Source organism: Psammomys obesus, unplaced genomic scaffold, assembly GCF_907164565.1.
Source record: "Psammomys obesus unplaced genomic scaffold, mPsaObe1.curated_primary_1811, whole genome shotgun sequence".
NCBI classification, from domain to species: domain Eukaryota; kingdom Metazoa; phylum Chordata; class Mammalia; order Rodentia; family Muridae; genus Psammomys; species Psammomys obesus.
In genome coordinates this window covers 19,073,121-19,086,542 of record NW_026585644.1, presented here as the reverse complement: position 1 = coordinate 19,086,542, position 13,422 = coordinate 19,073,121, and the positions used below count along the sequence as shown (strand labels likewise).

At 50.5% G+C, this 13,422-nt stretch overlaps 1 protein-coding gene across 1 annotated transcript in view; it reads left to right on the top strand.

The window, feature by feature from the left end:
- The window catches only part of Grhl1 (grainyhead like transcription factor 1), a 45,019-nt gene extending 31,666 nt beyond the window's left edge, over positions 1-13,353 (top strand). Inside the window, exons 10-16 of the mRNA XM_055619251.1 lie at positions 4,276-4,327; positions 4,727-4,866; positions 6,002-6,039; positions 7,696-7,787; positions 8,072-8,157; positions 10,496-10,560; positions 11,924-13,353. Of these exons, the coding sequence (XP_055475226.1) occupies positions 4,276-4,327; positions 4,727-4,866; positions 6,002-6,039; positions 7,696-7,787; positions 8,072-8,157; positions 10,496-10,560; positions 11,924-12,038 (588 nt within the window). The 3' untranslated portion in view covers positions 12,039-13,353. The remainder of the gene's footprint in view (positions 1-4,275; positions 4,328-4,726; positions 4,867-6,001; positions 6,040-7,695; positions 7,788-8,071; positions 8,158-10,495; positions 10,561-11,923) is intronic.
- The last annotated feature ends 69 nt before the right edge of the window (positions 13,354-13,422 follow it).

Below are 13,422 nucleotides of genomic sequence, written 5' to 3'. Positions count from 1 at the left end.
GCTCTGGTAGGGCTGTTGGACCACTGGAGGGCGCCTGGGACCTTCCAGTTCAGAGAGCTTTCTCAGCAGCCAGCCTGGGCGCATCTGTAGGCCAGGGTGGCCACCTGTAACAAATGATCTCAAACCCGGTGGTTGAACGCACCAGCCTTTTACTATCTGCCGGTAGCTCAGTCTTCCCGAGCTGACGCTGAAAGTGTGAGCAGGTCTGCGTTCCTCTCTAGACTGCCTCCTCTGCATCTTTAGAAGGCCTCCGGTTCTCCTGCCTCCTGCTCCCTCGTGATGACCACCTCCGGCTTCCACAGCTGACCCAGGATCATTTCCCCAGCTTCCAGCCAGTCAGTTAGCAGCCTTCCCTCCCCTTTCCGTGTAACCCGCTCCCTCCCGGGCCCCAGGGTCAGGTGCGGAGCTTACGGGTACACAGGTGCTTCCCGTGGGCTGTGCTTGGAAACAGTGAGTCACAGCTGCTGGGCACCAGTTCCTCTGACCTATGCCAGGCTTCCCTCATTCCTCTGTAGCCGGGACAAACCCTGATGATCCAGGTGTGTGGCTCCAGCACCTGAGAGGCCAAGAGATCGGGAGTGCTTGCACGCGCTCACACACATCTCAAACAAGGACAAAGCAAAAAAAAAAAAAAAAAAAAGCCCTAGGAGGAGCTACCAGCATGTTTGTGTTCTTTTAATAAGACTAGCAAAATCACAGTTTTTTTCAAACCTTTTTTCCCCACACCTGATGTTTCTGTTAAATCCTTCCTGGCTAATAATTTCCCTGGGCACTCTCAAGAGTGTATGCGTTCGTTGTCTGAGTGCCACACAACACAGGCTTATTTTTCACAAGGCCTCTGCAAGCTGGAGCTGCCTCAGCTCTTTGCCGCCCACCGGCACCCTGTCTCTGTGCTCTTTGAGGCTGACACACTCGTTATTTGGTGCATTTCGCTTGCCTTCTCCTGGCTCTCAGAACTCTCACTTTATGAGCCTGGTCTCCACTTGGGGTCAGAAACTAGAAGTGAGACACTTCAGAGTGCCCTTCGCCCCATCGACAGCGTGTTTCTTTCCTAAGGAGGTTGGGCTTTGTTGTCTCTTTGTTAGGAGCTGCTTAGCTCATAACGTCGTCTGACAAATGATAGTTTCTTTGGCCTTCTGGAGCAGTAACCACTGAGCACACTTTTAGAGAAAATGCAGCAAAGTTTGGATTTCTAACCCATGGAACTTGGGTGGCTGCTTTTTTTTATAAGCTCCCTGGCTCATCCTTTCAGTCTCTGAGACACTGTCATAGGCAGTTTGTACCCATTAGAGAGATGAGAATGACCTTGAACTCCTGATCCTCCTGTCTGTTTCTCCGAGGTCTCTGTGACACTCCATTGACACTCCCACAGAAGTCAGTCTCTTCATCAGATCGTAGTCATCCTAGCCACAACAGGCAGCAGGTTCTTCAGGATAATGTTTTGGGACAAGCCTTGGTGTGCCCAAGCACATTCTCAGCAAGTGATAATGAGAGAGAATCCGGAGAGCTTATAGCCAGAAGCCCCCACACCGTCCCAGGACTTCCTTTAACATCTGTGGTGTGTGTGAACTGGGGGTGAGTCCCTCAGCTGTTCAGCACGAGAAGAGCGCATTGCACCTTCAGCTCTCGTGCTGGTGCAAGATCCCGCTGCCAGCCCACAGCTGCTGCACGTCCGTGCTGGCACTGTGGACAAGACTGCAACCACCCCCGTGTGTCCCGAGCTTGAGAGCTCCCTGTCTCTGTCTTTTACCAAGAGGTGGGAGCAGTTAAGTCTGACGAGGCTCCATGTTCTTGAGTTCGCTGAGCGTCTGTGTGCTGTGGCTTTCACTGGGTTTGGAACACGTCTGGCTGTTGTTTCTTCGGACATGCCTGCTTCTTCCCCTCAGGTTCTCCAGTTGCACCTGTGAGGTGCTTTAAGTTTCGCCAATTGTCTGTGGTTACCATTGTTTGATTTTTTTTCTTACTTCATTTCAGATAGTTTCCATCACCCTAGGTCCACTGATCCATGGTCAGGTCTGATCCGCTGATCTGAACTCCATCCATTGGCGTTTTCAGCTCAGACATGGCAGTTTCCATGCCTGAAAGTCAAGGCTGGACCCCTTTTACGCCTTCCGTGCCTCTACCTAGCAAGCGATGGATTTGCTGCTGGTGGTGGTGCTGTTGTTGGTTGGTTTGGGTGCTTCCTCTTGTGGTCCTGGGCCCAAACATGGGGTCTCGTTCCTATTAGGCCATTGTGTCCCTCTGAGCCACACTCCAAGCCCAGCCAGGTGTAGTTTTTCCACGGTCTTTGGCATATGGTATAAAGTTACTGTGTCCGGGTTTCCCTCAGTGGTTTGATTTCCTTCCTGTTTGGGGACTGTCTGGCTACCTTGCTGGGAACGGGACCTTGGGTATTTTGCCTTGCTGGGGACTAGGCAATTTTTTATTTGGGACTCTTCTTCTTATTTGTCCTGAGACTTCATTAAGTTTCTTGGAAACAGTTTGCTTCGTTCAGATGTCAGCTAAGGATTTGATAGGTGACAGTCAAGCCACGCTCTGTCAGACTAATTACTCTGCACCACTGAGCAGGAGTTTCCTGGGTGTCAGCCCAGTGCCCCATGAGAGGAAAGTTTTTCCAGTTCAGTTGGTGGGAACAGACAGTATGTTTACCCTGGTTGCATTTGGGGGTGTTTCTCTGTCAGGGCTGTGTTCTCCCTGGTTTGGAATAACCTCTATGCGCCTGCGTACCTGAAAGCTGCCGAGCTCCTAGGTTGAGTGTTGGCTTGGTGCTTTGTTGTCGTCCTTCAGCTGGGATCCTGGAGGCACCGGGCCTGCAGCTAAGGGCCTGCCTGCCCTCTCCTGTTCTGCAGGGCCCTCAGAATCCTTGCTTCCTGAGATTAGCAAGGGTCTATCATTTCTGGGTAGAGCATAAGCCTTTATCTTGGCAGGAGCCGGAGTTCCTTGTTTTTCTTTCTGGATATGGCTGATAATACCGTTTGGTGAAGCTGCTTTTGGGGCAGAGGTGAGGTTAGGTTGTTGGAAGGCATGGGAGCACAGCTGTTTTGGATTGGGGGGGGATGTGTGGGGAGGCCAGGCTTTGATGTTGGAGACCTCCCTTTACTCACCTTCCCCCGTATATTTCGAGGCAGGGTCTCCTTTGAACTCAGATCGCCAATTTGGCAGCTCCAGCTAGCCAACTTTCTCCAGGATGCACTGTCCCTGTCTTCTGCTCTCCGGGGTCATAGGCAGGGCGGCAGTGCCCACCCAGAGCTGACATGGGTGTTGGGGACCTGAACTCTAGTCCTACCCTTGGGCTGCAAGCACTTGATCTTCCAAGCCATCTCTCCAGCCCGTACGTGGCGATTATAAGCAGGCTGCCCATCTACAGTGCAGTGTGTTAGCGCCTTCTAGCGTAGGCAGGAGGGTGTGCGTTCTCTTTTCAAACCCTTATCGTGTAAGGATGCCAAAGGTCAGGGAGAGCCTGCCACTTCCTCCCTCCTGACGGGAGTATAGTTAACAGAAACGTAAGCCAGCAGTTCCTGCCTCGCTGGGCAGCCGTAACGTCATCCACACCCCCAGAGACATTATCACTACACGAAGCAAAATGATTCAGTATTACATTCTAGTGTGTTGGAGGCTATCTCATTTCAGGTCATGGTTTTCTGAGTAAAGTTTTTGTGAATACTTTTGTGGGTTCAGTTGCATGACATTGCCGCCCTGCACTTGATACACATGGCACAAATAAGTCCTTTTACAGGATACAGAGCACAAAGAGCTCTCGTGACATCCTTGTTTTTGTGAGTGACATCTGATTGTGTCTGTCACCTATGGGCACTGTGGCTTTGGACAGATCCACTCCTCTGTGTGATAACATTGACCATACAGGGAAGAGCCATAGGGCCAGATTTTATCTTTTCTTTCATGGTCCTTCCCGATGAAATAGGGGGAAGGCACCCACAGCTTGGCGGGCAGTGTGGTGCGCTAGCAGGTGCCCTCAGCTTCACCTTTAACCTGGCCACATCTGTTAGGAAGAGATGGTTTCACTTTATTTGTGCTTAAAATAAATGTTGCCAGTGCTTGACTTCCTGTAGTTGGGATGCTGTTAGATCTGTTAATGGTAGAAGGGGGTTTCCGTGTCATTTCCAAACATGCTTACGATGTACCTGGGTGAGGGGAGGGGGCTTCTAAGAGGAAACCGATGTGGCAAGCCAGTTGCTGGTGCTCACTTCAGAGAGGAGAGAGCTGAGTAATTCCCGGCGGATCTGATCCACAGAGTCTTGTCTGCTTTGCCTTCAGGGAGCTGAACGGAAAATCAGGGACGAAGAACGAAAGCAAAGCAAGAGAAAAGGCAAGTGCACTGACCACAGTTCCCGGGGAATGCCTGGTGGTGGCCGTGTCCTGCCCGCCGCAGCCTGGACCCTGCAGAATACAGGCTGGACAGGGCGAGACTGACATGGCAAGTGCCTTGTGGCTCTGCGGCTGGACAGGGCCAGCGCCGAGGCCTTCACCTGCGGGTGAGGGCAGAGGCCTGCTCGCAGAGCTGCCGGCCAGTGTCATGGGCTAGTCCCTGCTCAGGCTGATTTGGATGCTGGTTCTAGCTCACTGTGTAGACCAGGCTGGCCTCCAAGTCATAGAGCTCGCCAGCCTCTGCCTCCCAAGTGCTGGGATTAAAGATGTGCATCACCACGTCTGACCAGCCCATAGCTATAATCTCTTGGTGGCTTCTGTTTTTTTTTTTTCTCCCCAGTTTCTGATGTTAAAGTGCAGCTGCTGCCCTCACACAAACGGACGGACATCACAGTGTTCAAGCCCTTCCTGGATCTTGACACTCAGCCTGTCCTCTTCATTCCTGACGTGCATTTTACCAACTTGCAGCGGGGTAGCCATGTAGGTAACCAGCCTGTGGGGGAAGCTGCAAGGCCTGGGGGAGGGGGGAACTTGGCATTTTCAGAGAGTCACACTGTAGTGGCCCTTGACCAATTAGTAAGCTCTCCGGAAGGTTCAGTCATGGTGATGTGATACCCATTCCAAAGACACAATGCAGAACCTTGTCACCTCAGTTCCACTTATATTCTTTCCTGTTGTAGCTCATTTAAAGGTATTGAGAATAGCACCACACTTGGAGTCCGAGTCTGTTGTCTTGTAAATTCAGTGTGGGTACCATCTGTGTCCAAAGGCTCCCTTGTAGTTCCCATTGCTGGATGTCATCAACATGTGCCCTACAGCCATGTCTTAGCAATTCGAGCTACATATTTTTTATTATCTATTTATTTATTTGTGTGTTTTTTCAAGACAGGGTTTCTCTGTGTAGACCTGGCTGGCTTGGAACTTACTGTGTAGACCAGGCTGGCCTCGAACTCAGAGATCTGCCCGTGTCTGCCGGTCTGCCTTCTGGGTGCCGGGATTAAAGGCGTGCTCTAGCACCACCTCCCGGCTAACTCATGCTAAATTTGAAAACTAGCGCTGCTTGCTTTGTGCTACAGGAGTTTAAAGAGAATGTGGCTTTTCTTTTTATACTGAGGTCAGGTAAATATCACAAAAGAAACCCAGCCATGCACTCACGGGACAGACTTGTGAGGACTAGTGCATTTTCAGAGGCGTTGCCAGCACTCTGATTCTAGTGAGCAGCCTCAGGGGGTGCTGGAGTCAGCAAGCTTTTTCTGTGGAGGGGCGAGTACCAGTGACTATTTCAGACTTGTCCGTCTGTGTCATCTCCCGTGGGCTCTTTCGCTTTGCTGTTCTGTTGCAGAAGTAGCCACACAGAGCGGGGGAATGAGTGGGGCACCATTTCACTAAATGCTTGTATCAGCCAACCTCCCACAGGTTTGGGCTCTGAGTCAGTAAAGCCAAAGAAAGCTATAAAAATCTAGGCATCAGAAGCTGTGGATTCAGGCTTATATCTCTCAGAAGAAGGGTCAGATTCAAGATTGTCTCCATTTTAGGACTGATTTGCTTATCGTCTGAGATATTTGAACATGTTTGGAAAGGAATCTGAATGTGCGTTTTGTGTGTTTGTTCTCAGGTGCTTTCCCTCCCCTCTGAAGAACTGGAAGGTGAAGGGTAAGGGTCCCGTCTTGTTTTTACTGTAATAAACTCATTTCATTTTGAAATCATCTCAGACTTACCAAAAACGTAGAGATACAGTACAAAGAACTTGTTTACCTCCGAGCTGTTTGAGCATACCAGGTGTGGGGGCACCTGCCATCTAGCACTTCCGAAACTGAGGCAGGAGGATGTGAATTTGAGGCCATCCTGGGCTAAACACAGTGACTTCTTAGCCACAGCGTCATGGCAAGACCCCTGTTTCCAATAAACGAATAAAGAGCCGACCCAGAGCCCACCACTGCTGAAATACCAGGTGCCTGTCTCCAATAAACGAGGAGACAGTACCCCACAGTGTGGAAGGGAGGAGCGCTCTGACTTGCTGCCTGTGCAGTCACCAAAAAATGCTGGTTCCCCGTAGGGGAGGCAGTGTGTAGAATCTGGGTTGGGGACCTTAGCTATCCCTCGGATATTAGCACTCCTCTCTGTAAATCGGCTGCCTACCCCTCGGGCTGTGTGGCCAGCAGTCCCCAGCTGTTAGGATATCCACAGCAGACCCAGCCTGGCTTGTCCTTCATGGTGGCTTTGGGGCTGAACGTGGAGCCTGCCTTGGTAACTACGTTTTCTCCTCACACACAAGTGTATGAGGTGGAGCGCCCAGCTGTCAGCACCACCCTTAGCCCTCTCTTCCTTCATCTCACTTTTGGTTTTGGCTTTCACGACAGGCCTGGACTCTGGCCCAGGCTAGCCTAGGACTCGCTGTTAGCTGAGCCTGGACTCTGGTTCATGAGCTCTTCCTGCCTTGGGCTTCTGAGTACTGGGACTGCAGGCACAGGCCGCATGCCTGGCCTTCTTGGTACTGTTTTTGCTTCGCCTCCTCTCTGACCCACTCCCAGCATGCATTTGTTGCCAGCTGTACCTTGTCGACAACTGGACCTGAGCCACTGGTTCCTTTTTTGGTGTTTCAGACAGGGCTTCTGCAGACACCTTCACCAAGTGCCTGTTGAGAGTGAGGAGCTAAGACGCAATGGTGCTTTCGAGCTTGTTCTGAAAAGTGCTTGCTGTCCTCCCTTCTGCTCATCTGTCCCTCCGCTCTCGCCTCACAGACCCTCCCCAGAATGCATGCTTTGCCAGCAGTGGCTCAGACCCGTGCACTTCCCTGTCATGCTCCTTGGCCACTCTCCCCTGCTATTTCCGTGGACACCACAGTATGTTAAGCCTTTAGAAGTTACACAGTGGCTGTCACTCAACCCCTCTAACGGGCCGTCCTACCTGTGGACCTGGAATTCCCGGCAGCATAGACCATGTGTGTTGGCCATAGCTGTCCACCTGACAAAGCTTGCAGAGATTCCCTCTGGCCTGTGACATAAAACCCACGATTCCTTAAAGCCGAACGGAGGAAGGAGGCAGCCTCCCTGCCTAGGCATGTCTTCTGTCGCAGGCTTTGTGTTAGTGGAAAGATGTTGGGCAATGGAGGCCGTCCAACATGCCATGTGGGTGGCCCGGGGCCTCCCATTAATGAGCCCTGCCCTGGTCCTCATCTGACTTGGACTACACAGAGAAGGAAAGGGATCTGAGTCTGAAGTGCAGCAACTGCTCTAAAAACACTCCTTCTGCTGATGCAGTTCATCGAGTCAAAGCGGCTGACTTGACTGTGCTTCGGCCCCCTCACAGGTCTGTCTTGAAAAGGGGGCCATTCGGCGCCGACGATGACTTCGTAGTTCCTCCACCTGCTAAGCTGGCTCGGACTGAGGAGCCCAAGAGAGGTGTGTTGGCTCCCGGTGATGAATGAGAATTCTAAGGCAGCAGTGAGCTCATGAACATGGCTTATCTGGCTTCACCCCTGTATGGTCACCCTTCAGGCCACCACGTCCCTGAGTATGGGGGGAGGCGGCATTCAGGGGAAGCTGCCCCTAGGTCCTGGGGCTCTCTCTGTGGTGGTGTGTCTTGCTGTGCCTCGTGGGACTGTGTGTGGCCGGCTTACCTGCAATCTGTTTTCATGTTTCGCTCATGTGGATTAACTTCTTCTCTCCCTGCAATCCACCCACAGTGCTGCTCTATGTCCGAAAGGAGTCAGAGGAAGTCTTCGATGCCCTGATGCTCAAGACCCCATCCTTGAAGGGCTTGATGGAAGCAGTAAGTAGGACCCCCCCCACACACACCCCAGTCTCTGTAAAAATGAAGGGAGCCTCACAGCATCCCCCTGAAGCATCTTACTAGACACCCGATTCCTCTGTCACACCAGAACCTTGACCTCTCTTCCCAGCCATGTTTGTGCATGCTCGTAGCACTGCCTGCATTTGACCTGCCTTGGCTATCCTCTCTTGACTGAGGGTCTGCCTTGTCCCTTGTGACCGGCCTGGAGTTGGTAGGTGGATGGCTCTGTCATATCTATTCAGCAGTATGCAGTGAATTTGTGATGGCCTAGGGGAGAGTTTAACTTTTATATTCTTGATTAAAAAAGAAAATTCTTGTAGCAAACCACTTACAAGCCAACAACAGTAAAGCTTTAAAAATGTAGCCCGTAAAATAATGGCTCAGTTGGACTTGGTAGCAACATGTGTAATCTCCAAAGTGCTGGGAGCTAGGGCAGAAACTGAAAGCTTGAGACAAGCCTGCCTCAGAACGAAACTTCCAGCTCCCAGGCTGCCTCTGCGCCCTGCTTGTCACTGCCAACCATGCCAGACCTTACCCAGAGCACATCTGAGAGGTGTGACCTGTGGCGACCACCAATCCCAGGAGCCGCTAGAGGGCTGCGCTCAGCCCAGCTCGTGTCCCCTTGGCATGTCAGTAGGAGAAGCATGGGAGGAAGGGTGCATGCAGACCCCCTCTCTGATTTGTCTCAGCTAGAATTCTAGCATCCGGGACATTTTCCAACTATAGGCCCTAAAAACGATGGATGTTTTAATCTCAAAGTGACACATAATTGAAATTGGACTAGAAATGTCCCCCAGTTCCCTTTGACAACTGTGGTGTGGTAAAAACCCACTTGACGATTCTTTTAAACGCCAAGAAAAACCAGGTTCTCACTGTGTAGTCCAGGCTAGTCTAGAACTCATCAGATAGCCAGTCTGGCCTCAGGCTCCCCAGTGCTGGGAGTTCACACTACCACACTCAGCGCTGTCCAGGGGCCATTGTAGGCACCGGAATAATGGTCCAATGCAAATGGAGTGGATTGCCCAGGCAGGAAGACAGGAGGAAATAAAACAAGCAGGAAACTCACAGGAAATCTTCAGATGCAGAAAGTGCGATGAAGGAGCATAAATCAAATGAGGTAATGGGTGCCAGTCCCTCCGGGCCTCCCTTCCTGCTTAGATCGGCCTCAGCTCAGTGCTGTTCCAGCATTAGCGTCCTGTGTGCTGGGCTTACAGGCGTGCCCAGCATTTTGGCGTCTGCGTTCCTAAAAGACAACACAGACTTTCAGTTTGTGCCTGTGTGACACGCCTGTACCTCTCAAGGATGAATGCATGCAGATTCTCAGAACAGTGCCATGAACTATGCAGAGTAGGCCTGGTGGGCACTGAGGCCCAAGTGGGCAAGGCTGGAGCAGGGCTGGCCCCCTGGGTGGAGCGGATGGGGAGAGCAAATGAAGGAGTCATCCTGGGGAACTAGAGCCACCCTGAACACAGGCCTCTCGATCGCCCTAGCTACGGATGTTTCCTTCAGTCAGATGGTTTGTTGACATCTGAATTAATTAGGGGAATCCCAGCTCCCAATCCCAGGACATAGTTTGGGTCTTGACATTCTCTTTGTGTAAGTGTCTTGTTAAAAACAGGAGCCTGAAAGGTGTGGCGGCACACACCTTTACTCCCGGGACTCAGGGAGGCAGAGGCGGGCAGATCTCTGTAAATTTGAGGCCAGCCTGCTCTACAGAGTGAGTTCTAGGCTAGCCAGGACTGTTACATAGAAGGAAGAGGGGGAGACTGAGACAGGAGAAACTTCAAGTTTGAGGCCAGTCTGTGCTTTTGTAAGACCTTGTGAGTTCCAGGCCAGTCAGGGCTGTGAGTTCCAGGAGAGCCAGGGCTGTTACACAGAGAAACCCTCCATCAAAGAACCAAGACCAAAAATCCAAAATACACACCCACACACACCCACACACACACCCACACACACACCCACACATACACACACACACACCCACACATACACACACACACACACACACACACACACACACACACACACACACACAAACCCCACTGGCTGCTCTTGAGGAGGACCTGGCTTTAGTTCATAGCACCCACATGATGGCACACAGCTGTCTGTAATTCCACTCCCAGGGAGCCAGTGCCCTCTTCTGACTTCCACAAGTATGTACCATGTACGCAAGTATGCAGAGAAAACGCTCATAAATTTAAAATTAATAAACACATACGTGCAGGTATACACATAAATAAAAATAATCTTCTTTTCAAAACAAGGTAAAGTGAAAAGATGAATATAATCATGTTTGTTTTATTCTCTCTTCTTTTAGATCTCAGACAAGTATGATGTCCCCCATGACAAGATTGGGAAAATATTTAAGAAGTGCAAAAAAGGGTGAGTAGTGACAGGTGATCTGTGTACCCCTGAAGGCTGCTACTTGTAGCACTGGTGTAGCGTGCTTTGCCGCTCATAGCACTGGCAGCACGCCAGAAGCAGCCATGAAAACTCGAGTGTTAGAGCTGGGGTCCTGCTTTCATTTATTGTGTGGAAGAAAGTGGAAGAGTGAGTCAGGGTCACCCTCTGTGGCCCAGGCTAACTCTGAACTCACGGCAGTGCCCCTGCCTCAGCCTCCCCAGGGCAGGGAGTGTAAGTGTGAAGCACCGTGCCTCATTTTCTTTCCCTTAGGAAATTATTTACTTAAACTTGATCTTCCTGACAGCCGAGGTGGCCCCCCTCTCCCGGGAGTGTGAGGGACCTGGCCGAGGATGTCAGGACCCTCCCGGCCCATCACCAGCCAGGCTACACGTCTCAGGCCTTTTTCTTCACATCTGTGAGATGGGTGTAGTGTTTTTAAGTGAGGCGTCTGAGGCTTGAGGAAGGAAGGGCCTCATCTGTGATCACATGGTTTTGGTGGTGTGGAGCTGTGACTCAAACCAGTTTTGACTGACCCCAGAGCCTTTTCCCTTTCTTCTTGAGCACCCTCCCCTGGGCTGTATTTTCAAGCTCTAGAAAATTGCTTGTTGACTAGAAATTAATTTTTAGTGTCTTATGTTTATTTACTTGTGTCTATGTGTATCGTTGTGTACCAATGCCATAGTGCACTTGTAGAGGTCAAAGGACGACTTTCAAGAGTCAGTTCTCTCCTACCACGTGGGTACCAAGGATGGGACACGGTCACCATGCTTGGCCGCAAGCACCTTTACCTACTGAGCCATATTTTGGGCCCTAGAAATTACTATTTTTAGTTCTGTTTTAGTTGAAGTGTTTGGATAAACAGTCCATAGTATGAGACTTTTTGTCTTATTTCTACACCAAACACTAGTTGAAATTTTCTAGATGACTCTAAAGGGAAGGGTTAAGCTTAGCTACTTCATTTAAACTTTGAGGGTAGCTTACCAGGAAAGGTAATGGTTAGGTGGCTGTGACTCCATGGAGATGGGTTCTTCTGATTCTGTCTAAGGTAGAATAACAGATAAGCTATGGGTACATACATACATACACTGGGTACCATTCAGTGAACATTCTAGGCCGGAAGTGATAAAACAGGCAGCGTTTCCTGTCTGCCACCTGCTTCCTTTACTCGGTTCCCCCTACCCAGTCCTCACTAGTCTTGCCAGAGGCACCCTGGGACATGCAGCATGGGAGGGTGTGAAAGGTGTCCCCACAAGTCACAGCCAGTCAGCGCCCAAGCAGACCAAGCCTAGCTCCACAGCCATCCCTGTAGGACGGCGGCGACCCGTGACCTGTCTTTGTCCAGGATCCTGGTGAACATGGACGACAACATTGTGAAGCACTACTCCAACGAAGACACCTTCCAGCTGCAGATCGAAGACGCCGGCGGGTCATACAAGCTCACCCTGACAGAGATCTAGGGTGGGGGCCGCTCAGCCCCCAGGCGTGGGAGTTCAGTGACAGTGCCCCGTAGGTCTTAGAGTTTGGCCCGCTGAGGAGCCCGGGCACCCACCCTGCAGACACCTTAAATATCAGGGAAGGAGAAGATGCCGCCTGTAACGGGCTGGGTTGGTGTTTTCCGTGTGATAGCAATCCATATGTTGTCGTTGTTTGAATATCTGATGTGCTTAGAAAGCGAGGCGTGAGGACTTTGTACCGGACGTAACAGACCGTGGAACCTTTGGGTTCTCTGCTGTATTACTTCTCAAAATCTGCCTGTGTCCGTGATGGCGGCAGGCTGCTGGCTGGAGAGAGATGGGAAGGCAGTAGCTTGTCTTTGAGAATTTTGTGTTCTTGCCGGACCTCAGTCTAAGCCAACTGCCTTGGGGAGTGGGCCCAGCCCTGAGCAATAAAGGGCTGAGCCCTCTCCCTCCAGCTCTCCTCCTCCAATGTTTACTAAACAGGGTGCATTACTGGAACCTTCCCTTGCGACTTCCTTGGACGTATGGACTGCCTTTCTTATGAAGAACTTAAGTGGGGACAGTGTGAAGTTAGTTCAGTGAAAGCTCCGTTGTATATAAGTGCAATATCTCTTTGAAGGTCTGCCTGTAAATGTGTACATATATGTCTGATAGAAATACATAATATATAAATATGGTATCTGTGTACAGAGAGAAGGCGGCCAGGAAGATCTACCTTGAAACCCCTCCCTGGAGAAGAGGTTAAGTTATTTTTGATAATGTGGGCCGAGCAGGTAGAATGTTGCTTTCCCCAACACAAGCGTTTCCTAGCATAGCAAAAAGCCATCGCATGTGGCGGAGCCATCCACTCCCGAGAACGCAGTCACCGTGTGGTGCCCGCACCACCGGTGGAGCTAACGGAAGACTGGCCTGCAGCTCCTGTGCAAGGTGTCAGCCAGCTGTGTCCACACAGAGTCACAGCTCCCCAGGAGCAGGCCAGCTGCGCCATGTTCCGTGTTTTGAGTCCCGTTGTCTCGGAGCCTCCAAGTGTCAGCGACTGTGTGTTTTAACTAGAAAGCCTTTGTGGATTTACATTACTGTGGCAGGGGAATGTTTTGTACACACTTAAATATTTAAAAAAAAAAAAAAAAAAAACCAAAACTCTACAATGTAATTTTATAATGAAGCCTGTAACAAATACAATTGCGGGTCTCTTTAGGTTCAGGGAGCTAGAATAGATCACTTGTATGAGCAGGACTGTTAGCGGTGTACTTAGGTAAAAATAGTCTAATGAAGTATGTGAACAAAATAGCTGGTTTTCTAAGATACGGGATACGGGTCGTATAACAATATTTTATATTTTGTTTTATGAAATCAATTTTACTTGTTTTAATTTTACCACCAA